This window comes from Dermacentor albipictus, chromosome 10, assembly GCF_038994185.2.
Source record: "Dermacentor albipictus isolate Rhodes 1998 colony chromosome 10, USDA_Dalb.pri_finalv2, whole genome shotgun sequence".
Classification (NCBI taxonomy): domain Eukaryota; kingdom Metazoa; phylum Arthropoda; class Arachnida; order Ixodida; family Ixodidae; genus Dermacentor; species Dermacentor albipictus.
Genome location: NC_091830.1, coordinates 19,505,287 through 19,530,125, shown reverse-complemented (window position 1 = coordinate 19,530,125; position 24,839 = coordinate 19,505,287). Strand labels below are relative to the sequence as shown.

Sequence of the window (24,839 nt, the reverse complement as noted above, 5' to 3'; positions counted from 1 at the left end):
CGACGCTTACGACTTTTACCGTTATAAAGTGGTGTACAAGACTGACAACTGCGATGGAGAGTCAAGAGCGGGAAGCGAGGATCACGGACTTGTTTCAGCGACAGTCGATAGAAAGTTTAGAAGAAGTAAACATAACTGCATTAACGACATTAGCGGACACAGCGGAGAGCAACAAATAACAAGGGCGCCGCCATATTTGCAACCATTGTTGCTAGGCGAACGATGCCTATGAGCGATGCGATCGCTCCCCGGAAGGGCAGTGATTGTTTTGGCGTTTCGGTACACCCTAGTTTCGGTTTCAAGGAACGTGCGCGCTTCTAGTGGTTGCCAGGCATCCTAAGACCCGGTGGAACGAAGTAGATGAGGACGTTGGCGTTTATTGCCACTCATGAGTTTCTAGAAATAAAAAGTCTTGAGTGAACGGTAAACAACGCTTCTTACTGTCTAGTTTTTTTTTCTCTTTTTGTGAATTTTAAATCCAGCGAAACGCGGGAAGTGGTTGACTTCGTGCGTCTGTCGAGCTTGCTTCCTCTCGCCCTTTCCACTCGCTCAGCGATATCACAAGTCGGATCGCGCTCGGTCATCTGCTTCGGTTGTCGTGCCAAGTAGGAAGATGGGAAAGACAAGACAGAAGCTTGATCCGGCGTGCCAGGAACATAAGACGCAGGAAACCAGATCAACCAAGCAGTGGACGAAGATTGCTAACATCGAGGCATCACATGTGCGGCTCTGTGGTGTTGTAAAAGCAGAATTTCCAGTTCTACGAAGTCTTTGAGGTTTCCTAATGACAACAGGTAAGCGCAAGTATTTCACTGTATATTCTGAGCAGGTACACATTTCGCATGCGTAAACTAGTTCTGTGCAATCCTGAATGGACTAATACAAGAGCAGTGTCGTTCGACTCATTCGTCTTGACGGCAACCCCTCTGCTGCCGGTGAAATACTTGTAATGAAGGGCTTGAGTGCGTGTTTGTTGAGTTATACATTTTGTTCACTCTTTACTTTGTCGACATGTACAGCCAAGTACACATCCTTTATGTTTCGTTAAATTTCAAGAGCAACATGATAAAATGATGCACGCACGTATTTCCTTGTGGCGTTCTGATAAAAAAGGCACGTATAACATGCTTGAATAAATTAAGCAGGCTAAGTGACCATTTTTCACCGCCCCGTTTCAAAGGGGATGTCGTTAAATCATCATCATCAGCAGCATGTGACCGAGCATCCTAAGCATGCCTTCCTCTATGGTCCCAAGTGACGTAAGTGACGTGCCTTTTTCGCACCTTGAACGCGACCGCGCTACATTTGACAGGTCACAACCAGCTGCCTCATTTAACGTAAACCTAGAGCAAGCTGTAAAGAAAAGAAGAGAGAGAAAACGAGTGAGCGAAAAGGGCACGCTTGCAGCGTCGGTGCAACGAAATATAATCAGACGCCTCTCGGCAACACGCCACGGCATGTTCGAAGCAGTAAACACGTCATGAGGGGACACGTAAAAATTGCGCTTTTATTAAGTGCTGACCAACTGTGCAACATCGCACGGAGCTATGCCGCCACAGTCGCAACATTTTGCATCAACTCCGAGGCTGAAGAACTATATTTTGAAGTTTATGTATGCCTGTTTTTGGTTACCATATGCAGACGGCTGTCGTCACCACTTATCGTCAGACAGACAGATCGCTTGTCCCAGCTGAAAAATAGCCTCGTGAACCAAGTTACTTCCGTTAAATAAAGCTTTCGGTGTAAACGGCTTGCAAAATATCCGTTCAAATAACGCGCTGTGGAAACAGCGCAAATTTTTTTTCAATGAACGCTTATTGCCAGCGGGCTTCGTGAAACACAGACCACGAGAACGACTGGTGTAATGTATATTTAATGTAATGTGCAGGATGTGAAGTGTCGATGTATAGTACTCACATATATGGACAAACAGGCCTGTCGGAAGACGATTTTATTTTGATTTCATAACTGTCCGTGTTTCATATTGCGATCTTTGCCGCTAAATTTACTAAATAAGCCTTTTCTGTGAACAGAAAATTTAGCTCCCTAATTTTTTTCTGTGCAGAAGGAAGCTGGTCAGTAGGAAAATTTGACACTAGGATGGAGCGACGTCAGTAAGCTTTCCCTCTGTCCCTGGGATAGCCTCATTCTCACCCAGCGAGGTAGCGTTTCCTGCAAAGCGTAGATGCGAAATTCAGCCGCCAGGATTTTTGAAGAGAGATGTCAGAAGCACGTACACTTGCTTTCTGTGTAATGAATAACAATAATAACTGAAAGGAAACGGGAAAACAGTAGCACGAGAAAGTAAAATCGTATTCAACTGACCACAAAAAAATTAGATATGTCATTGTCAAACTCAACAATATCTCATTGTTGTGCCAAGACACGCATTATGTAGCTATGGAGTTTGAAAAACCCACGTCGAAAACTCCGGGACTGCGAGTTTCCTCAAGGCACAGCGAACGTTTGAGCCGATGTGTTACAGCTTGTGTCAAGAGAAGTGATTATCTGAATAATTGTGTTATGAACTAGATCAAATAGTTGTGGCTGAAATAAACATTTCACAGAGAGGAAAAACAAAGATCGTTACATGACACCAGCGTGTGGCTCACTTTTAAATTACTCTGTCATTTTCGAGCTGTTTTCGTATGTACACACGCGTGAGAAGCCAACCGTAGCAGGACGTGCTCGTGCTGAGCCATCCATCGCGTCTTCTACGACGAACTGAGAAAGGCTCTGTTGCACAGAGACAAAGAAACAGCAGTACCGTGACTACTAGCTTTCAAGGTAGCCATAATCTCAGGTAATGTTTTTCGAAGGACTTGCTTTATTTTAAAGCCGAAGGCCGCAGATTTGTGTGAAGGCATTTTTTTTGTTTCCTTGTGGGTAAAGTAGCTCGATAAGGTGATTTTATTTTTAGTTTTTCTTTTTTTTAGGTGAAGCTTTCTTTGCGATCCATCCTAGGCTTTTCTGATGGTGGCTGCTGTCTTGAATATAAAACACACAGTTGAGCACCTTTACAACAATATGACCCGTATAACGAATTATTTCGAAGAACAACGTTACAAAGGCGTTTGACTATATACGCAGAGCTTAACTGGCTCATATAAATCCTGTGTGCTGGCCACGTAGGTCACGCTTTGTTCTGCACAATAAAAAAAACTAACATTTTACATAACACCTGTACATATAATGTCGGCTCACAGGAATCTCTAAACATGCCGATCTGTGAATGGAATGGCGAACTATATTTACCGGATTCTTTAATTTACTTTATTTCCTTTGATTTAACCGCTCAGTACTTGCCACTGGGTTATTGGCCACTCCTCCAAAATGGGCATGTCATTCTACGTACGATTCCTGCCTAAATCAAGAAGCTGTAATGTCGGCTCACAGATATATGTAGAGCATGCCGATTTGTTAATATATATATATAATGGCTAATTATATTTTACGAGTTCTTTGATTTACTTTGCGTTCTTTGGTTTAGCAATCTGGTACGGGCCCTGCGGATGTACCTGTCCTTCGCCAAGCATAAAGAAGTGGTATTTCCCACTGTGACACAACAGGTACAGACATCCTTATGTTGCTTGACACTTGTCGCCCTTTTCTGCGCATACAACTGTCATCACCAAATTTTACGCATCGCAGGCAGCTGTGAAATATTTGACCGCTTTGCTCAAGCTTAGTTTGACATAGATTCGAACATGTGCGTTCGTTCTGCATGACTTTTTTTTTCATTCATTTTTTTTTTGTTTGCTGGTGTGTCACGTGCCGTTCATTGAACGTCGAAACGTTTCTTTCACAAGTGTGCGTGCACTTTTGTTTTTCTTTCTGCTTAATGTGTAAGAGAGAGAGATAGAGAGAGACGAGGAAAAGTAGGGAAGTTAATTAGACGAACGTCCGGTTTGCTACCATGCACGGGGGAGTGGGGATGATGGATTAATAAAGAAAATGAGAAGGCGAAGGAGAGAGATAGCGCACTGGCTCATTAGTAGTTGCAGGCTGTCTTTAAGCATCTTTTCAGGATCGTTGATTTTAGAAAAGTTATGGGAGAACGTGTAGCTTTCAGGGTTGTTGACGGATGAGGCCCATCATCCGGGTTTGTCACGACGTGTGAAGTGCTTACACATGCTTACACATACGAATGCGCGCTCGTGAAGTTATACCCATAATTCTTATTGTGAAATGAGCATATTATGGTCACTCCACCGAGAACGGCACTAAAAATTAGGCGTCGAAGCAGCGGCGGGTGAAGACACCAGTGCAATGTCTCATTGTCTCAATGCCTGCCATCTTAACAATGACATTAAAGACACTGATCGAACATGGACAAAACAGCAGTGCACCCATACTTGGGCACAAGACGACAGTGTAGTGTACGTGCATTCATTAGTACTGACTGTCACTAATACCGAAAACGAATGCCACTGTGCTTCAGAATATTTCTGAAGGCAATTAGCGCGTGCTTTGCATGACCCCTTTAGGGCCATAGACCTAGTAACACTTTTTTTTTTCTTCCTTCAAAGTCGAAATTAGACACTCTTGGATCTTCGCACACCTTTGTCGATGACCGAAACTGGCTGGGTGGCAGTTGTCGTCGTTGTTACAGTATCATTTTGTACAGGCTTTGCGGTATCTGAAACGAGAATAAGTGGGTCCTTTTTGCATGAAACTGTGGGGGGAAATGATTCGCGATAGTGAGTTCCGGTTTCTCTGGCACACGGTTCTGCTGACGTTAGGCTATATACGCGGTCTCTGTCACCGATGGCCGCCATAAATGCACTTTCACAAACTTGTGATAACATAAAAGCAGATACCACGTGCCTCAGTTAGGCCTCGTCGTTTTGCTGCGTCGTTGTATTACGTCGCCGTCTATCGTGTACCCGGTGAATGACGGCTGTTTCCTCCAATACTTTGGTTCTCACATTGCTCCCTTTCCCGTATTTTTACTTGCTTGTGTGATTATACATATGACAGACGAAAGGCTTCAGACAAAATGACTCCCCCGAAACGGTGCTAACATCCCATACAACGTAACTTGCAACCGCAAGTAATGCGATTTGGGCCTCATTTACTTCGTAAGCTGCTATGACCTCTGATTTCAACATCTGATTTGATTTAACGAGACCAATTATTTATACAATCATCGGCTGGTAAAACTCTGTTAGTCGGGCCCGTTAGCCGCGGACTGGTAGGGTCTACGATCTTGGTTTCGTTACCCACCTTAGATTTTACAACGCAAGACGACAGTGCCAAATGGCCGGTAAAATTGAGCATTCTCGCCGTATAGTGAGCCGCTAGGCGTTCTATGTAACGAAGGAAAACCAGTAATACAATTACTGATATTCATCTCTGCGAGTTTATTTTGTCGTTCAAGTCGTATCATGTTTATTGGTTCGCTTGTAATCTAAAAGTGCAAGACAACAGACTGCTGACAAATTTTAGCGTTTGAGTTCGTTCACTGAATCAACCAATCACTCAGCCTGTCACTTTCAATATCACATATTCTTGTCGAAAACAATAGAAGGAATAATGCACATTGAAATTCCAGCGGTAACTTCACTGCAAAAGGATAGACAGCTGGGCGAGTTGGTACGGTAACATGATATTGGCTTCTAGCGCGAAGTGAAACACGGACACAGAAAGGAGCAGACAGGACGAGCGCTAACTCTCAACTAAATTTTTATTGAAACGAAGAACATATATATAGGTGATTGCAAAAACCGTAGCATCAGAACATGACAATGTAAAAGCATCAGTTAAACATGTCAGTGGGTAAGGAAGTCAAAGAAAAAAAAAATTATTTCAGATTAGTACACGTATTGCGAAGGTACTGGAATTCGCAATCTAACAGAGACAACGAAGCATGACTGACACAAGTGTCTCCTAATCTTTTTATGTGGAAAGCCTCGATAATTTCCCTCGTGGTTTGGCATCTGTGTCTAGAAAGAATTTTTGTGTCTTTAAAGAAAGGCTTGCATCCACAATCGGAACAATGTGCGGCTAAATGTGATGCGTTAGGGTTGTTTAGTGAATGTTTGTGTTCTTTTAGTCTAATGTTAATGCAATGTTAATGCAATGTTAATGCATTAACAAATCTAGATACAATTAGAAAACATCACGTGATTTAGAGCAGTATCTCGCTGCGTTCCGGTATAATAAAAAGTAAGAGCATTCCGGGGCCGCCAGAAGAACGACTAGAAAATCCTAGACAAGCTTCATGTTTGTAAACAAGGAAGTCATGACGCCGCTAGCGCGCAGGCGATTGTTGAAAGTGAAACTTTTTTTGCCATTTCTCGATGAGCCACTTCAATTTGTGCCTGCAATATAATCTGCGGCTTTGGTAGTTTTCCTGTGCGACGATAAATGGCTAAGGGAATAAGGACCAGTATAATCACGCGTGTCTGGGAGAACCGGCCGGTTCGCTGTATACATAGTATGCACGTGACGTCACATACGCTGCTGTCGTCTGCTTCCGCTATCTTCCGCCATCTTGAGAAACCATATCAACAGGCGCACGCATAGGCCTATAGGTTCCCCAACATGGCGCCGCCGTAAACCGGAAGTCGCGGAGTATCCTTGAAGGACGTACGTGCATACTATGTGTAAGCAACGGTAGACAGCTGTCAATATGACGTCATGTGCTAGAGCAGGTCTACATAAGAGTCTCCATCGCAGTCTAAAGTACTATGCAGCATTTCATGTAAACTAAATGATTACTCGCATGCTTACTGGTTGGTTCTGGTTCGGTAACTGTGGTTGATGTCTGCGAGGCGGTCGATGACATGGCTTCATTAGGAGTGTTGTTGGTAGCTGCGATATGAGAAAGTAGAAAGGCATAATTTAATTTAACGTTTGCGTATTCACCATTAGGGACCCGTCCGCTTATTCGCAGCTCGTTCAAACGCTAAAGAGATTGCCAGACTGTAGTGACTTTTTGATTCCCTTAACTGAAGTAGCTGAGAACAACAACCAATAGACCCCGAATTCTGAACATGATATCACGCGTGATTAAATACCACATGATATCATCTGATCACCCGAACAGACCATGCGTTACGTTGAGCAGAAATCCCCAATTCTCCTGGAAAATATTGAGAGTATTCCCGTGCCAACGGAAAACCTACTGATAGCTTTTGGAAAACGTTAAGTGACTCCCTTGCAGTGTGAAGAATGGAGCTTGCACGCAAACTAGGATATTACTCGTATGCTTACTGGTTGATTGAGCTTCGGCGACTGTAGTAGTTGTCTGGGAGGTGGTTGATGACGCTGCTTCCTTAGACGTTGCGTTGTTGACAGCTGCAATGTGAGAGAGCGGAATGGCGTAATTTAATATACCACGAGAAACAGCATGGGGCAGTACACATTTAATATAATCTCAAGTTTATACGCATCGATATATATTTAATAAGGAACATCGCGTAATATTACCAGGTGGAGAAGCCTTTTCACTCAAAGCCGTTGACTGAGTTGTAGCGTGACTGCTAGTTTCGGTCTTGTTGCTTGCCGTACTGTTAGTGGCTATAGCGAACGGAACAAAAGTACAACGCCACTCACGTTTTCTCTTCACGTGATGAACGTCTAGACTGTCTATTGCAGCGATAAATGCTCACTGGAACAATGAAAATTATAATATAATTACCAGCTTCTGTAGGTTTGTCACTTGCCGACGTTATCTCAGGAGTCGTTGGCGGCGTTGTTTGGACTTTGCTCGATGCACCAATGTCGATAACTGAAATTGAAGTTGCTCATGCGTTAAAAAGCACTCAGAAAGAAAGGTAAATAATGTACTACTAACTTAAAAGACCACAAATTTCCGTTAGCGTCTCTGAGGCTTTCCAGTAAGGCTTTGAGTAAACGTAAATGTACAGTTGGTCAGCGCGTGTAACAACTATACATTGAATGGGTATTGACCGATTTATTGAACGGAAGTGTGGCCTTAGTTTCATGCAGGAAAATGAGAATAAAACACATAACAAACATAAACACACATACATTTCACACCTGACGACCCACTCCAGCCGAGCTAGCAAACCCTCACAAGAAGAGTGACTCTTTAGCAATAAGCTGAAGGCATAAACTATGGCATTCAGTGCAGTGCCTCGCTTGGCAATTGTTGGTCACGGGACCAGCAACTTGCTTGAATTGACAGGCCTGTGCCATCGCTGCCATCCTGCGATCAGTTTTCGCACGACATTGTCTCAGTTAATACGGTTAATATAAGCAGCTTATGGCTGGAATTGCGAGGGTCCTAACGGGTTGCATAAGGGAGGGAGACGAGAAAGCATAGATGGTGACTTGGTGTCTATATATGTGGCTGTTTGTCTTGGTCATTGCCTAAGTTATGTTTGTTTATCATCATCATCATCATCGTCAGCAGCAGCTGCCACCGTCGCCAATTTTTATGTCACTGCAGGACGAAGACCTCTACTAGCGACCAGTTCATTACCTCCGTCTTGCGCTAGCTGATTGCAACTTGAGCCTGGAACTTTACTAATTTCATCATCCCGCCTAATTTTCTGCCGTCCTCGACTGCGCTTCCCTTCCCTTTGGCACTCATTCGGTAACTCTGCTGTTGCATAAGTTATCTGCTCTACGCATTAGGTGGCCTGTCCAGCTCATCTTTTCTCTTGATGTCTATTCATTATGGTTCATTGCTAAAATTCACGCTGAGAGACCATTTATTGTACCGCATGCCGCCTGCTCAAGTGCCACGTGAGTCGGGGTCGGGTACACGTGAGAGACATGCCGTGAAGTGTACATACAAGATATTTATCATTTCCTGTGCCGTACACTCTGTTAGGCTCAGAAGCATTCTTCAGTCATCTACATTTTCCACATGCCTATACGCTTCCCTGCTCACAGCGCTTATGCAAAAGCACGGCGCGTCGCTCGGACGTTTTGACAGCGCGGCGTCTTCTTGTGGCTTCGACAGTGCGCCATCCGTTATCAGCTCATTCCCCAGACACGGTCTTTCTTTTTAATCCTTCTGCATCATTCCTCGCACTAGTTACCACTGTGTGAAGTGCATACACCCTGACATCATTGCAACCTTATCCGTGTTTTCTTACAACTCGCTGCATAACATACTTTGCCGTATACGCGTATTTAGACCCAGCCCTCGTTCTTCAGCAAGTCCCGTTTCATGTGGGCGCCGAAGCTTCGCCTCTCAGCGTTTCCAAATGTGCACTTGAGCGAGAGGATCGCGCCAACATATCCGGGCGTCCCTATGCATTTGGCTGGCTTTCCTTTCTGATATCGCTTCCTCAACCGACCGAAGCGAGTTGCAGGTGGCATGGCTTCCGAGGTAGGGCGCTGCGCGCTGTCGGATCCCTGAGGCCATGCGGGTGGCGTAGTGTTTCGTACAAAGTTACTTAAAGGAACTCCGGCGCTGCAATAGTTGAGTCACTATGGGTACAATGGTACGGGCAGTACGTAGGTTTGTCTAATCTTCATGCTTGTGACTTCAGACGCTAAGGTGGCGTCACTAATTACGCTTTTCTTTTATCTCAATTTCCAGGCACTCATCATTTTCTAAATACAGCAGGGCAGTTAGTTACTGCGCCAATTCCGAATTACTGCGAGCTGTCTGATTTACAACGCGATATGTTGTTGTAAATGACGAAATTATGAAGTCACAAAGCCGGTTCAAGCCGGAAGTATTTGCCGTTCAGGCAAATTCTTTCGCTGATCATCATTCCCATATTGATTGAACCTACTCCTATAGAAAGCGATCTGAGGCAATAACTCCAGAGCTTCCTCTGGTAATTTTACTAGTAAAATATATCGCAATTACGATGCCACTGAGATTGGCGTGCGCGTGCTATCGGCGCCGGATCTCAGAGGCAACGGTAGGTGCGCTAAATGACGGAACGCGTAATGTTACCATGCACCTACCAGTATTCAACGTCGATGAGACGACAGTGCTAGGTGAAGTGTCCGGCATGGTTACAGTGGTACTTTCGCGTTTTGTCGTCCGGACCGTTGTAGTAGACGTCGACGCAGTGCCGTTGCCGCAATACATATCTGCGGCGGAAGGGCGGGATCTCCACCTTGTGCAGAAACCACGGTAGCAGTAGCCTCTCCAGTCGAAAAAGTTTCCCAGAGGAGACAGATGCTAAAAACAATCCCATTAGAAGAAGAAAAGCTTGTTTCCTTCTTGGCTACTGTACGAGTCATGATCTGAGACAATAGTAACTACTACTACTACTACTACTACTACTACTAGTACTACTACTACTACTACTACTACTACTACTGCTTCCACGGAGGAAGAAAATAAATGCTAGAAACAAGCCCATTAGAAGAAGAAAAGCTTGTTTCCTTCATGGCTACTGTACGAGCCAGGATCTGAGGCAAAAGTAACTACTACTACTACTACTACTACTACTACTACTACTACTACTACTACTACTACTACTACTACTACTACTACTACCTCCACGGAGGAAGAAAATAAATGCTAGAAAAAAGCCCATTAGAAGAAGAAAAGCTTGTTTCCTTCATGGCTACTGTACGAGCCAGGATCTGAGGCAAAAGTAACTACTACTACTACTACTACTACTACTACTACTACTACTACTACTACTACTACTTCCACGGAGGAAGAAAATAAGCTAGGAGGGAGCATCACGCCACACCACCAGCCTCTACAAGCTAATTACTGACCACCGTGAAGCTATGATACCTTTGCCGCATTCACTCTAAAAGAATCTGTCTCGCACGTGACCCTTCTCTCGGCTGACTCAGCGCAGTGTGCTTGGTTCCCGGTAGGTATCAATTGATGCGCACTTGTTCGGTCCCGAGGTAACGATGATGCAGCGTGAAATGCCTTTCATATAGCTGCATGCTCGCCGGTGAAGCATTATTTGTCGGGATAGCATGCCGGGTATAACGGTGCCAAACGCCAACCGTAAAGGGAGCCGTTTGTCAAATCCGATAGGCTTGACTTGTTGTCTCCTGATAGCCCCGACGGGAGTGATTTCGGCCAGTTCTAAAATTGTCTGCTATACGCAGTCTATTAAAAGGCTCTGGCTTTTAGTGGCAGCCAACAAACTTTTTTAGCCCAACCTACCGCATACTGCTCGCAGAACAAAAACCCCAAAACCCATTTTCCGTTGAAGTTCGTCTGGGTGGAGTATAGGCACCCTGCAATGCAGTTTGCCTGTACATGTCGCGCCACCTGGCAGCGGCGGTGAGCACCCGCGGGTAGGCCCTCACCGTATTTCACAATTGCCCGTGGTGCGCTCAGGCCTGCCTGCAAGCCTGCTTTTCCAATTTTCCAATGAATTCCCCGCGGCCTCTTCGCAGCTCCTTCGGGAGAAGTGTGAACAAAAAGAACAAGCGCAGATACTGCTGCGTTAAGGACTGTCACAACCGCGAAGGGGAGGTCGGCATCAAATTGTACCGCTTCCCTTCAAAACCAGGGGAAGCAACCCGGCGGCTGAAGTGGATCGTCGCAGTTCGTGTCGGTCTTGCGAAATTCTGTTAAACGAACGAAGACGTAAGTGCAACAACAAGAAAAAGAAATGAAAAAGAGCCAGCAGCGGCATCTATAAGAACACGCAATAAAGTGTCAACTGCATAAAAACGCGTGAATTGATTCCGGCTATTGTAAATCAGTTTTGATAGTTGTTTAGCTCGTCATGCTCCAAAACAAACGCGCAGTGGTTGTTAGGTGTCAAATCTAGCTTCGTAAGCGCTCCGTGCTGGAGCTTTGTATGCGCTGTGCTTCTTCCTGCGCCAAGATCAAGACGCGAATGCTGGAACCGAGCTCATCCGTGCCGATGTTTTCTCGCGCTTAGAACAACAGAACAAAGGTTGAAGTACACTTCAGAACACGTCGAATATTCGAAAATTAGCATTTTCCTCGCACACACAAGCACATATTTGTTCAGTCTTCACGTTGTTTAGTCTCAGCTGATTGCTCTCTATGATGCTTCAGCGGTAATGCCTGTCTCTCACATTCGACCCCGAACGACATTACCAGAATATGCTCGAGGCACTTTGTCAACGGAGAAAAAAGCACTTACCGGCCAATTCGCCAGAACCTCTATAATGTGAGGTGCAAGGCACGCTCCAAGTAAAGCAGCGACAAATTACATTTCAAAGACGTCCACGGCCGTATCTGCTAACTTAAGTGGCATAAAATAATGATTTGTTAACGCACTTTGAGATCGACGTCGTAAGCATACTTACTTTGTTCTGATATATACTTCGCGACCTGCGGCGGTTGCTTTGTGGCTACGGTGTTGGGCGGCTGAGCGCGAGTTCGCGGGAGTAAATCCCGGCCACGGCGGCCGAATTTCGATGAGTTCGAAATACCAAAACACCCGTGTAATTAGATTTTGGTCAACGTTAAAGAACCCCAGGTGGTCCAAATTATTCCGGAGTCTCCCGCCACGGAGTGCCTCCTAATCAGATCGTGGCTTTGGTACCTAAAACAACACAATTTATTTAAGCACCTCACTGTAAGGTCCGTGCTGTTTACTGCTTTGACACGGTATACGTGGTTGCAGTAGTAAATTTGACGTCCTTTCTGAAACGTCGGTGGTAAAAAATGGGCCTCAACGTTTTCGATTGCCTTAAAACCGGAATTTAGAACGTTCGAAGTGCTTCAAACGAGCGCCGCGAAAGCATGCCTCCGCAGCAGCGGCCGCCTCGGTGTTTCGCGCAACTGACACGGTGGCGCTGACGGCTGAGCCGATCGCCGCGCCGCCTGACCATTGCAGGGAGCCCATACAGACCTGTATAGCGAACGCGGTCTACTTAAAGAACACATCGGTTTCTCCCTCTTTAAAATAAATTTGTCATACCACCAAAGTGAAACTTGTACTCTAAGGTGTGGCAGCTTCGTTGCACATTCACAAATACAAGTCTAGAAATGTGCAGTCATTTTTTAAAGCTATAGTTTAGCGCGAAGGACGAATCAGTGACAGCGAAAGCGAGCACGCGAGGTGTCATAAGCTTATCAGACACGCTGGTGAGTCCGTATGCGGCGAAAACTGCGTCGTTACCGGATGGTACTTTTTTGGCGAGCGAAAACGCTACTTGCCAAACGGCCGTGCCTCCGCGGACGCGAGAGCACCCTGTTAGATACGGGACCTTTTCCTGAGCCTCCTTCGAGTTCAGCAGACCACATCGAATCGCGCCACAGCTAATTAAGGAGCGCAAAAGCACGTATACCACATTCCCGAAGCGCGACTCGTGCTAACGAGTTGGCGTCGCCCACCTCGTGTGCCGCAGGTGGAGGTATTACGGACTTTTAGCGGTGCTACGGAAAGTACGGAATACGGTACGGTAAGTGCGTAATACCGTACCGGTCGAGGACTGCGCATGCGCGAACTTTACAGTACGGAATTACTTTCCGTACGGCATACTAGGCGGTAAGGAGTCGGTAATGCTCGGCTGGCACCGTGTGTCGCGAGCCGAGCTGCACCAAGCCAAAACAGTGAGAAGCTGATGCCGGCCACAGAGTCCACGTCTCGCGTTCTTGTTTTACCATGATAATACCATAGAATAAAGAACATAATACCAAGGCAAGAGGTTACCTTAAATCACCTTCTGCGGAGCGACCAAGTGACAATTAAACAGTGGCATAAAAAAAAAAAAAACAGGTAGGTGGCGCCATCTAGTGACGCAGAGTTTACTTATAGGGGACGCAGAGCTTTTATTGCAGTAGCTAGCTATATTCTACTTATCTGCTGGTGTGAAGTGTCAGCAGCAGTGCAATTTACAAGAAACATACCCTTTTTTATGTATTGATTAGATAAGAACACCTATGTAACAAAAGGTTGCACGTGTTGCAGGACGGTGTCACAAGATGTCCCTACCGGCCTTGTGCTGGCGTCTACTGTTTGCCGTAGCCGGGCACTTCTGTAAAAAATAATGCGCGTATGGACAACCTAAAGCTTTCCAAAAGTATTCGTCAAAATGAATATTTCGCGCTCAGCGCATAGTTATTGCAATCTGCAAAGCCCCAATGTTAGTCGCTATCATCATTATCACATTACCGTACGCATCGAGCGGCACACGCAGCTAAAACATCTTCGGTCATCGCGGTAAATTAGTAAGGAACGGAAATACCGTGCCGTATACCGCACTTGCCGTACCGCAATACGGCACTGCTAAAACTCACTGCTTGACTCTTTCCGAAAGTGAAGCGAGAGCCTGGCACTGTTCCAGGTAACTTGGGTCCAAGAGGCAAGACGGGTGTAATGCACCGTGAAACCCTGGCAGCGTCGCCCCCTTCTGCCACTTTGTGACGGCACTTGCAAGTCAGCAAGGCAATACCGCAGAGAGAAAGCCCTCGGACAATTGGGGCCCAAGGAGCGACCCTCTCCGCCTTGGTGACGGTAGTTGCAGACCGGGACGGCAAGACCGCAGAGCACTCGGACAATTGGGAACCAAGGCGCGACACTCTCCGCCGGGTTTGACACAGTCGCATGGGCGCCTACCATTCGCCGAAAATTACGAGACCTGAGTGGGCTCGCCGATTGGCCGAAAATGGCGTCACCTGAGCGGGCTCGCCCATTGGCCGAACGTGACGCGTCTTCGAGACACCGAAGGGCTTAAAAGCCAGAGATCTAGAGGATTCCTAGAGAATTCCTTGATTGATCTCTTTCGAGCTTCTTGCCACGGGCCGCAGCGTCCGAGTTGCTGCCAGCCCGTAATGACTCTATGACTGTTGTTTTCTCGGTCGTCTCACTGTAAAAAATGTAAATCAACCTCAAGTTTTTCATCCCGACGTCCACCTCAACTCTTAGAACCCGCACGTGAATGTTCATGCCTGATCACACTGCGTATCGTTTCTTTGGTCACAGCAGAAAGCGCACGCCGTCCCTACCGCCTGCCGAGGTGTACCGCCGTGATGGATGGATGGATGGATGGATGGATGGACGCTATGAGCGTGCCCTTTGGAATGGGGCGGCGGTTGCAATGTGGGCTTGTTGGTAATGCATCTCCAGGGGGTTGCTCCGTTGCGCCACCAAGCTCTCATTATATTACCTAATCTCCTGCCTATGTTAAAGGAAGAAGAAAAAAAGAAAAGGAAAAATTCTCACGAAGAATTGCCATAAGCAAAGTTTCCGAACCCCTATTAGGAACTTTCTTTTTTTACGCCTCCGTTTGTTGTTTCCCTACTTTCCTTCCATCAATCTTCCAAACGCCTCTGACTAATATCTATTGCGGACATGTTTACTTTGCCCCGGCTCTCACTGAACCCACGAGCTTCAGAGCTCAGAGGTACCTAAATCGACTGCTGCGCACATATGGATGGATCGATGGATGGATGTTATCAGCATCCCCTTTGGGTGGTGGGTTGCGCCACCAAGCTCTTGCTATTATACTGCCTAATGTCCTACGTAGGTTAAAAAAAAAAAACACTATGAACTCCCACAACAACATTTTCTCATCCCCTACTGCGAACTGTGCTTTTGTACGTCTCCGTTTTTTGTCATTTCCCTACTTTTATTCCACCAATACTCCAATCGCCTCTTACGACTTGATCTTATGATTTGCGGACGCCAACACCATCTGGTGGCATTCTCAGAACGTCCTGCTTTAAGCTCACAAAACGGCAAATTATAGCGCCATCTCACGCGGCAGCCAGGGAACTTGCGTGGTGATCATGGTTTGACGTGTGTACGTGGGACAAATTTTTCTGGAAGCCCTCCCCACCAACTCGCAGGGCACACAATAAAGTTATTTCCTCCTCCTCCTCTGGCATAGAACACTTTCTTCCTAAAAAAAAAAGAAACATTTTATTTATAGACCACATTGGCCTCTGCGAACTATAGACGGAAGATAGGGTACTTTATTTTCCTCTGAGACATGCAGCAGGATTTATTTCTTGATCGACAGACGTGACCTGTAGCTTTCGCTGCATTACTTGGAATTGTTGGAGTGGAGCCTAACGTTAAGCTGATCTTGCGTTTGTATTCTAACATTTGAACTTTTGTTAGGAACGCAAATTTAAATTGCTGTAAATAAAAAAGAAACCAGGTGGATGGGGACTGTGTATGAACGAAAACCTTACGTAGCACTCCGTTCCGTCGTAGTAACGCCCATAGGGGATGAGATTTACGCAGAAATAGAAGCACCGGTTCACAGGCCTATCCTGTAACACATTGAAATAAAGAGGAAGTCAAGCGAGATATCATATGCAAGATTGTGCTGTTTCTTGAGCTCACAGAGGCTATATATATATATATATATATATATATATATATATATATATATATATATATATATATTGAGAAATACTGCCAGCCTTCAGAGAAGGCTGTAGGCAGGAGTGGACAGTACATATGAAAAAAAAATGATCAAAAATAACAAGACAAGAACGCATTACACAATGCTCGCACTACGCACTGAATATTACGCATTATATATATATATATATATATATATATATATATATATATAATGTATATTTATTTATACCAACATGCTTTCGGATTTGTTCAAATGATTGATCTCAGTAAAATATCGAAGAGGTGTCGTGCGCCGTTAGTTTAGTGCACTTCCTCCTCCTGTTCTTTCCAGCTTTGACAAGCGTATGCCTCAGTTAACTATACATGTAGATATTTCTGTAGAGTTCTGTAGGAGCATTAATAGAAGAAGGTTACCAACGCTGGTGTCGAGTGCAGAGGCACGAGCCTAACTAAGCAAAATTACTCCCACCTTCCAGTCGCTCCCGAACTCACCGGGTGTGGGTTGCATCTGTCTGGACAGCGATATCGCCGAAAGAACGCGTCTGCCAACGGTGCTGCATTATAAGAGGCACGTGCAGTTTCGATATGGAATAAGCATTTTTTTTTCAGGTTATTTCTAGAAAGATATTGTTAGCAGTTAATTGATAAGTAAAAGTTCTGCATTGTTTTTCTGTTCTTCTATTTATTGCATTCTTTTAATATGGAATCTGGAATAACTGGAATAATCTACCAACATCATTAGTAAGCATCAGTGACCCCACTCGTTTTAAGAATGCACTAATCAACATAAAATAATGTATGGTAGCAAATAGGATGATTATGTACTTATTCGTGAACATTGTGTGCTTGCTAAAGTGTATTCTTTGTGTATTTTCATGTTATGTAAGCCTGTGATATTTGTTATGAATGTATTGCTACTTTTTTCATATTGCTTTTGTTCGTTGGAAATTCCTTGAACTAATCCTGCATTTTTTACTCTTCGAATGTATTCTCACCGCTCCCCTCTGCAATGTACAATTATGTACCTTGAGGGTATCATAAATAAATAAATAAATAAATAAATAAATAAATAAATAAATAATTGTATGCTGTTTTGCATTGTATGCTTTCAGTCGTATATTTTTCGGACATACGCCAACTAATGTTCACCGCGATAGGTTTATATATTGTTCTTACACTTTGTGTAGTTGTTGGCTCTTGTTTTGTGTTTTTGCGTTTTCCCTAGCTATTATATAACATGTATTGTTTATTCAATTGTATAACCATGCTGTATTTGCACATAATATACATACGTTTTGCTTTAGGAGGTCCCCCTGACAGTTTCAAAAGTCTAGGACCTCCTAATATAGTTGATTTCATTAATCATTTTATAATGCGCACAAAAGGAATCTATAAAGCTTGAACTTGAAGTAAACAAAAGCCCGTCGAACATGGCTCTGACGCGGGTACTTATTATTATTATTATTATTATTATTATTATTATTATTATTATTATTATTATTATTATTATTATTATTATTATTATTATTAATGATGGTTATCATAATGTTTATTCTGATCAGAAGTTGACTGAGCGATATGTAAGAAATTTACGATTACGAGTTGATCATGTGAATGCCATGCGAAGAAGGCATAAAGATTTCAAACATCAGCAGAGGTGTGGAGTTCTCCAACCAAAACGATATATACTTTAGAACGAGCACGACAATTTTTTAATGAAAATCGCAATTCTAAGAAACTTCTTTTCACTCAAAAGGTCTTATTTTTCTATGCTTTCGCTTAGTTATGACGATTCCGCTACTGCTAGCTGACGTTGCTTACAGAACAATCGACCATGGGAAAAAATGTTGTTTTTTTGTCCTTGACGCCCAGCAACTTTTTTAAAAAGCTCACTTGGTCACTGAACTGATACGTCCGCTGTACTCTATGCTAAATGGCAGACAGTGATGCATTGTTTAAGGGCATTGTCACTGCTAGTTCAGCCTGAGTACTCATGAATGTTATACGAACTAATCGGTCGTGTAAAGTCAGCACTGCGCAGGTAACTTCACCTAGCACTTACACCAAATAACCTAAATGTCGCGGCTCCTTGTGCATGTTACCATTTTCAGTAACTGACCGCGCGGCGCGAAACACTGTAAAGTCAATAGAAAGGCCACGTTGGGTCGGGTACTGACGTCACGTAAATTTGATCTTTCGCAAAAGGCCGCGAGAGTTCAGCTAACCTTTATTTATTAATTTTTTTGCAGTGAGAAGCTTTGCTAATGCTGCGTTCGGTGTCATCGAGCTCGGTCGCGCTGACTGACCGCAACAGAAAAACCCTTATCAGCACCTGCCTTCCCTGCTCCCCCTCCCCCTTAGCAATGTGCAATATTTTTATTCGAGAGCATCGCCTGCGAGATCGGGTGCCCAGAGCGCGCGCCGCCCAATCTCGGAGGCTGTGTTGAGAGATACGAGTGTTAGAACACGCCGCCAGGTGGCCCTACCGTCGCGGGTCGCGGTGGCCATGACGCAGAGCGTTTTATACCCGTGTCACACGGGCGTTTGGAAGGCCTTCCAACCCCCTTTGAGTCAGTTGACTCAAAGGTCAAGTTCGAGCTGCTACACGGGCGGTTTCGAAGACCGCCGAGTCAATAGTCTATCGAGTCAACGGAGCACCTTACAACTCTATCGAAATCTCGATGGCCTTTGAGCAACGGAAGCGGAAACAGTGCGAACATGCCCTCTCGTTTACAGTGTGCTCGTACTATCGGTTAGAAAGAACAAATCAAACCAAAATGCTCTAAAAATACTATATATGAGTTTTATTATTTATTCAATAAAGTATCTTTGCCACTTGATATTGCGAACTGCACATACTCTCCACAACAGCGACATGCAGTGGCGCAAACGTTGCCGCAGTTTCGCTACTCAACAAGTTAAAAACTAAACATATATATATGGTGATGTGTAAACATTTCTTTAAATGTATAAACAAACATAAAAGAAATAATAGTACTTTTAAGTGGTTTTAATGTTGCTTAACTTTTCGTGACATGAAAACGAAAGTAAAGATCCGCAGCGCCACACAATTTTACGAGAAACGCCTGAACCACTCAACGGCCTTTCGAAAGTGCCGTGCAGCAGCCAGACAGCTCCTTTGAGTCAATAGACTTGTGGCATTTCGAAGGCCGTCGACTGGAAGGCCTTCCAAATGCGCCCGTGTGACACAGGTATTAAGTTTGCTGTGCCGCTGCAATTTTCGCCGCAGTTCTGCCAGTTTTGCATTGCCATTGCCAGCGTAGATTGCAAGCCGAGCACGAGCCGTCAACTAATTGCCTTCTATTTAATCGCTCAGGGCGACATTTAAACTGTCGAAGTGAAGCGATACACTGAAAAAGCTTTCTCCATGACTAAACGCTGTGTAAACACGATCATGCACTTACAGAGAGTATTATTGCCTTCTACATTTAAACCAAATTACACAGATCCAACGCACTTCTCGGAATCCTTGAAGAGGTTAATAAAATGCAGTAAATTTGCTCCATTTCGTTCTGGCGTCTTGAGCCTAAAGGGAACTCAAGCACGCGCACGTGCTGTCAAACACCCGCACTACGCACTTAAAAAAAAAAACTATTTGAAACATCTATTCTGCGTTGACACAGCAGAAGTATACGTGTGATTGAGGCCTAACGGTTGGTTAGGGCATCGAACTGCTGTGCTACGGGACCGTGATTCGGGGCCAACATCGGGCACGCAATTTATTTTCCCCCCTTTACAATGCGAGCTATTCGACAAGAAGGCGGCAGCAGCACCCAACAGCCACGATCAGGGAAAGTCCTTGGGGGGGGGGGGGAGGGGTAGTTCTACAGAGGAAGCTCCGCTTTAAAATGCAGGATTTCTTAGAATTTTGGGCAACAAATGCAGCTGTATAACGTATAGTAGTCAAAGCCATAATAACGTCTCCAGCCGAGCGATCAAAGCATGGAAATCCAACGAATCAATGTACTAACCTCCATTCCCGTGAAAAGGTAAACACGAGACCACTGCGTCATAGTTTCCTCTAGTAATTTTTGTACAAAACACTATGCACGCGACCCCTTCTGGATTAGGACTAAATATCGAAAAAAGCGAAATGGAACGTTACAAAAATACGAGGCCACGCGTTGTTCAGAGAAATTGCATTACGAATTCATTCTCACATGCAACGATGGTTTGTGAGAGGTGGTGTCCCGTTTATTTTTGTTCAAGGATTAGCCTTGTAGAGAGCGCTTTATCTGCCTAAAATATTGTCATTGGGCCGTCACGCTATGCACATGCAGAGACAATAGACTAAAAAGTGAATGAGATGAATAGAACTGAAAGGGAAAAGTTGTCACCCACCCGACTATGGCACAAGGAAAAGTCGTGTGAGCACACTGAAGCTACGTATGATTTTACATCAACGCACTGTGAAGTAACAAGTGTCGTGTGCATTTAAATGGACCACAGGGTATAAAAGTTTTTTAAAAGCTTTTTTCGACCGGTTACTTGATAGTGATACACACGTACCTAAGGTCAACAGACTTGCGTATACTTACTCAAGCCGCAGATCAGAGCAAACGCAAGACACATTTGGGCTAACGACATTTTGCTTGGGTGTCAGTTTCTTGTGTGCTTCTAACCGGCGACGGTGTCCAGTTTTGTTCGCTTGAAGTTCACTTCTTGCGCACAGACTTAACTCACCTTTAAGATGCCGGTGATGTCTCCGGTGCACTCGATTTCAATCCTTACTTTCAGTGCATTGCTCGCACTACATCAAAATGAATGTATAGGTCACGAGCATTGTGACGCTTCTGGGCACAGGCCTAAACGGTGCAGACTCGCTGCATGTAAGGTTCAAGACTGTTGAAGCTTGTCTTGTAAATGGCGTATGCGACTTACCTTTAAACTGCCTGAAGCTTCTGAAGAAAAAGAAAAGGATACGTTGTCGCTTCCCAAAGCTCAGTGAGACGAGTGTGAAAAGATGTGGCAGTTGAGACATGCTGTCACAAAGTGAGAGAAACATGGTATATTATTCCAGAAGCTGCTTGACCAAAGTAATGTAGAGGCATGGGTGGAGATAACAGCCTGATTTTTATTTTTGCCCCGGATTAAAAAAAAAGAAGTAGTCGTGTGACATGGGTGTCGCTATCGAAGAACAAAAGCAGGTTAAAGAAGGGAAACGAACGGGAACCTTGAAAACAGTTTGCAGAGAAGTCGACCATGCCTCCTTTTCTGGTAACGACGCACATACACGTATATTTAATGCTGTTTTTTTCATGCATTTTTCTGAGATGAATACGTGGGTGCAGCAGGAATAACAGATTTCGAGTTTTGTTGGATCACTCCTGTTAAGACGAACGTCTTGTAAGGCGAACAGAGTATCACGGTCTCTTGAGTATGTTTCAGCGGAAGACTACTCTGCTTCCTTATTCTCTGTAACTTACTGGAACTTAGCAAAGGGCCAACGTCCCATTACTATGGTGTCTTGATTTCTGTGCCTCTTTGTTCATACGTTAATGAACCTGGCATCGCCGATAGCTTGCGGAATACAAATAAAGGGGAAGCTTAGAGCTGCTATGTAAATACATGGGAATGGTGAAATCATTCTCCTCAGTACTCACTTCATCGAATTTGATGAAGTTTGCTGCAGTTAAACGGCAAAGTAGAAATCTACCTACCGCAGGGACCAAATTTATTAGTTAGCCCATCAATGTATGTACAAAATTAATTGTAAATCGCAAAATTAAAGAAAAGAATGGCCGAAGAATTACGTTTACAGGTCTGTAACTCATCACTAAACAGCGATATTACAATTCTGTAAACTGCACCGACGGCGCCATCTAATGCAGACAAAATTGATGTGCTATACACCGCTCAGGAATAAACCCCTAATTTGTATGTGAGCAGGAATTTCGCAAGACATTTGCAAGCATTGTAAAAATCTAAGTATAAAACTGTCAACTCATATATCAAATTTGTCTGCTTGAAATGCTGTAGCAGATGCAGTTTACAGGACTGTGTAATTTTTTCCTGGTGCAGAGTTGCGAATTAGTAAGCGTCTTGCTTGAAGTTTCTTTCAGCTTACCGATTTTCATGGAAACATTAAAAAGAAATGTGTGGTCCTAGGTTAGGCTTCAGCTATTTGCGTTCGGTAGTGTTCAACATTCTTTTTCAAGTGCAAAACATTTCAGTCAAATCTGTAACATGGGCCGGTTGGATATTTTACATATATTTGATTAGGGAAATCGCAGTTGGCCCCGAGCTAAAGCTTCCTCTTAAAAAAAATTGAAGTGTAAATGTCAACAATTACAAGTGCTGTTATAGCCATGACATTATCACTATTCCGTTGGTGTGTGTCTCTGCCTACAAAAAAGACAGAACAAAAATACTGCCAACAAGACACTGCTTTTTTATTATTTCATTTCTTTCATACCTAACAGTTCAGAGGAGCTCAACAGACGAGACGCGGTCACAACATGACACCGCCGCGTCTCAGCGGTGACGAATCAGTGACGTCATCAAGTCGGAAATCTCGCGGACACTCTACAAACTCGTGAGCATCGCGAGAACACCGTCACGCACTCTCCTCCCACGGTATCATTCGAACCTTCGGTGTCGTGAAGACGCCGCACTATTATTCTTCGTTTGGCACGGTCGCACATTTTTGCAATATTTTGCATGTGCATGAAAAGCAAGCACGCAAAACCGACGTAGACACAGACGTATAGAGGAACATGGATATTCGTTCGAAAAGGTGTTCAAGATGATCTAAGCACTAAGAGAATATTCACACGTAGGAGTACTTTGGGCATCGTGCTGAACGAGAGCGTGCAATCGTCGCACCCCCCCCCCCCCTTACGCACACACAAAATTAACATCGCTATGCTGAACTTCCGATTTTGCTATAAAGAGATTCATGTTAGGCCTAGTAATTACTGTTTGCACGCATATTTTGTCCTTGGTTTTAGAAATTTTTACGATGCCATTTCACTCGCATGGTTAATTAGTGCACATTTTCCGCTGTATTGCCATTTGTGCACGGTATATTTTCGCGTGAATTCTGTGCAAGTAAGCTATCGCCCAACCCTTCCCAATTACGGAGTTCTAACTTCTGGCTTCCTTAACAATGTAACCGTTCTTGTAATATTTTTTACGAATGGAATTCAGTACCAAGTCTTGTAATATCATGCATGAAAGGATGAAAAAATCATGCAAGGAAAAAAATCATTTTGTGTATAGCAGCATGCAAACGCGTAGTTTCGTTAAGATAACATTATAGTGGCACTATGCACACGTACAAGTCTGAATATTTGTTCTTATCTCGTTGCTATCTTGTTTAGGTGCAGAGGCAAGTTTGCACAGAAAAGATAGATGGAAGGACGCTCAACATGATGAACGTTGCCAAGTGAACCGCAGTCAACGTTCTGTTTGGCTCTCGCAAGGCTGACAACGCATGCAGATGCACTTGAAGAAATAGCCGTTTCACTATCTCTCTATGTGACAGGCGAAGCGTAAGATGCACACAGTTAAGAGCAATGAGATGCGTATAGGAGACGCCGAGCGAAGAGGATTTCATTCATTAAAGCAAAGTACGGGCATCTGAAGAGCCTTAATAATTTAATGGATGTAATATTGTATCCGTGTAGTGATCCTCAGCATGTTTTTGTGTTAGTTTGTGCAATAATATTGCCTAAATTTGTATTTGATTTTGCGGCTCTAATGTTGATATCGTTGTCGTGTTGGGAACCGGCCTAACTTCACCTGGCGATGCTTTTGGTGACCCAACTGGGCTGAATGTGCCGACTCTTTATTTGTCTGTGTACTTTTTATGCAGCTGATTTCTTTTGAGCTTATCACGCTTGTATTACGGATTCTTGAAATTAAGTTGTTGGTGCCTTATCGACTGGGTACAATCTCAAAAACTGCAATACGTACCATTTCGTTTTTTGTATATTAAATTGATTATATATGCAAGTTAGCGTAAACTGCTTCATTGTCCGAATGCTTTCTTAACACTGAAATGTTATCACCCTTTCATAATTTAACGATATACTGTTAGGCTAAAAATTTGCAACAAAATGGTCATCGAATTTTCACATTTCAGCCTCGTTTAATTTAATCTCATTAATAAAATGCATTACTACTGGGAGGATATTTGCTAATGTGTATTTAGTATACGTGAAGACAATGTGCTCAGTTCTAGTTGCGTCTTTTATGTGTACCGTAGTATCTGGCTCGTAGCACCGCTGATCATTGGCAGCATATAACTTCGAACGTTCACACAGAACGTCACTGTCAGTGCCGATACAAGTTCAGGTTGCACAGACACGTGTCATCTTAAGACAGAAGTCAATGGCTTCACATATCATTTCTTCTGCGGCTAGGTACAATATGCGCAAAGCGACAGTTCCCTTGTACATTTGTAGTTGGGTGGCTTGTCAATTGTGAAAATACCCATTCGTAGGCTTGCAACATGATTGCAGTTGTCGATGTAGCATACACGAGAGAAGCTACTGTACTCACGCATAGGTCCAGATTCGTTACTGTTCACTTGTCATAGAAGTTGCAACGTTGAATGACGCAGTGAGGCCTTTATGACTGAAAATTTGACCCGCTTTA

General features: G+C 44.0%; 2 protein-coding genes and 1 long non-coding RNA gene across 9 annotated transcripts in view; 1 reads left to right on the top strand and 2 right to left on the bottom strand.

Moving 5' to 3' along the window:
• The window catches only part of BORCS5 (BLOC-1 related complex subunit 5), a 343,941-nt gene that overhangs the window by 15,428 nt on the left and 303,674 nt on the right, over nt 1-24,839 (bottom strand). For 2 of the 6 annotated variants that reach the window (XM_065443772.2, XM_065443771.2), the window contains exon 1: nt 20-258. The exons of 1 other annotated variant lie outside the window; for it this stretch is intronic. The gene's annotated coding sequence lies outside the window, so the exon portion shown is untranslated. Of the gene's footprint in view, nt 1-19; nt 259-24,839 lie in introns of those variants that run through there. 3 more of the 6 variants (XM_065443773.2, XM_065443775.2, XM_065443776.2) reach the window with 2 other exon arrangements.
• LOC139050483 (uncharacterized) lies at nt 576-24,201 on the top strand. Of its 2 annotated transcripts, none has more exons than XR_011508895.1 (3): nt 576-794; nt 3,491-3,569; nt 23,561-24,201. It is a non-coding gene; the product is annotated as an uncharacterized lncRNA (long non-coding RNA). The 2 variants fall into 2 exon arrangements; XR_011508896.1 differs by lacking the exon at nt 23,561-24,201 and adding an exon at nt 22,661-23,041.
• On the bottom strand, nt 4,536-20,834 carry LOC139050797 (uncharacterized). The gene is made up of 7 exons (XM_070527558.1): nt 20,777-20,834; nt 16,710-16,771; nt 16,040-16,120; nt 9,901-10,120; nt 7,646-7,735; nt 7,435-7,524; nt 4,536-4,639 (listed from the first exon to the last, which is right to left on the bottom strand). Exons 1-7 carry the CDS (start codon nt 20,823-20,825, stop codon nt 4,536-4,538), a joined length of 696 nt encoding a protein of 231 aa, XP_070383659.1. The 5' UTR covers nt 20,826-20,834.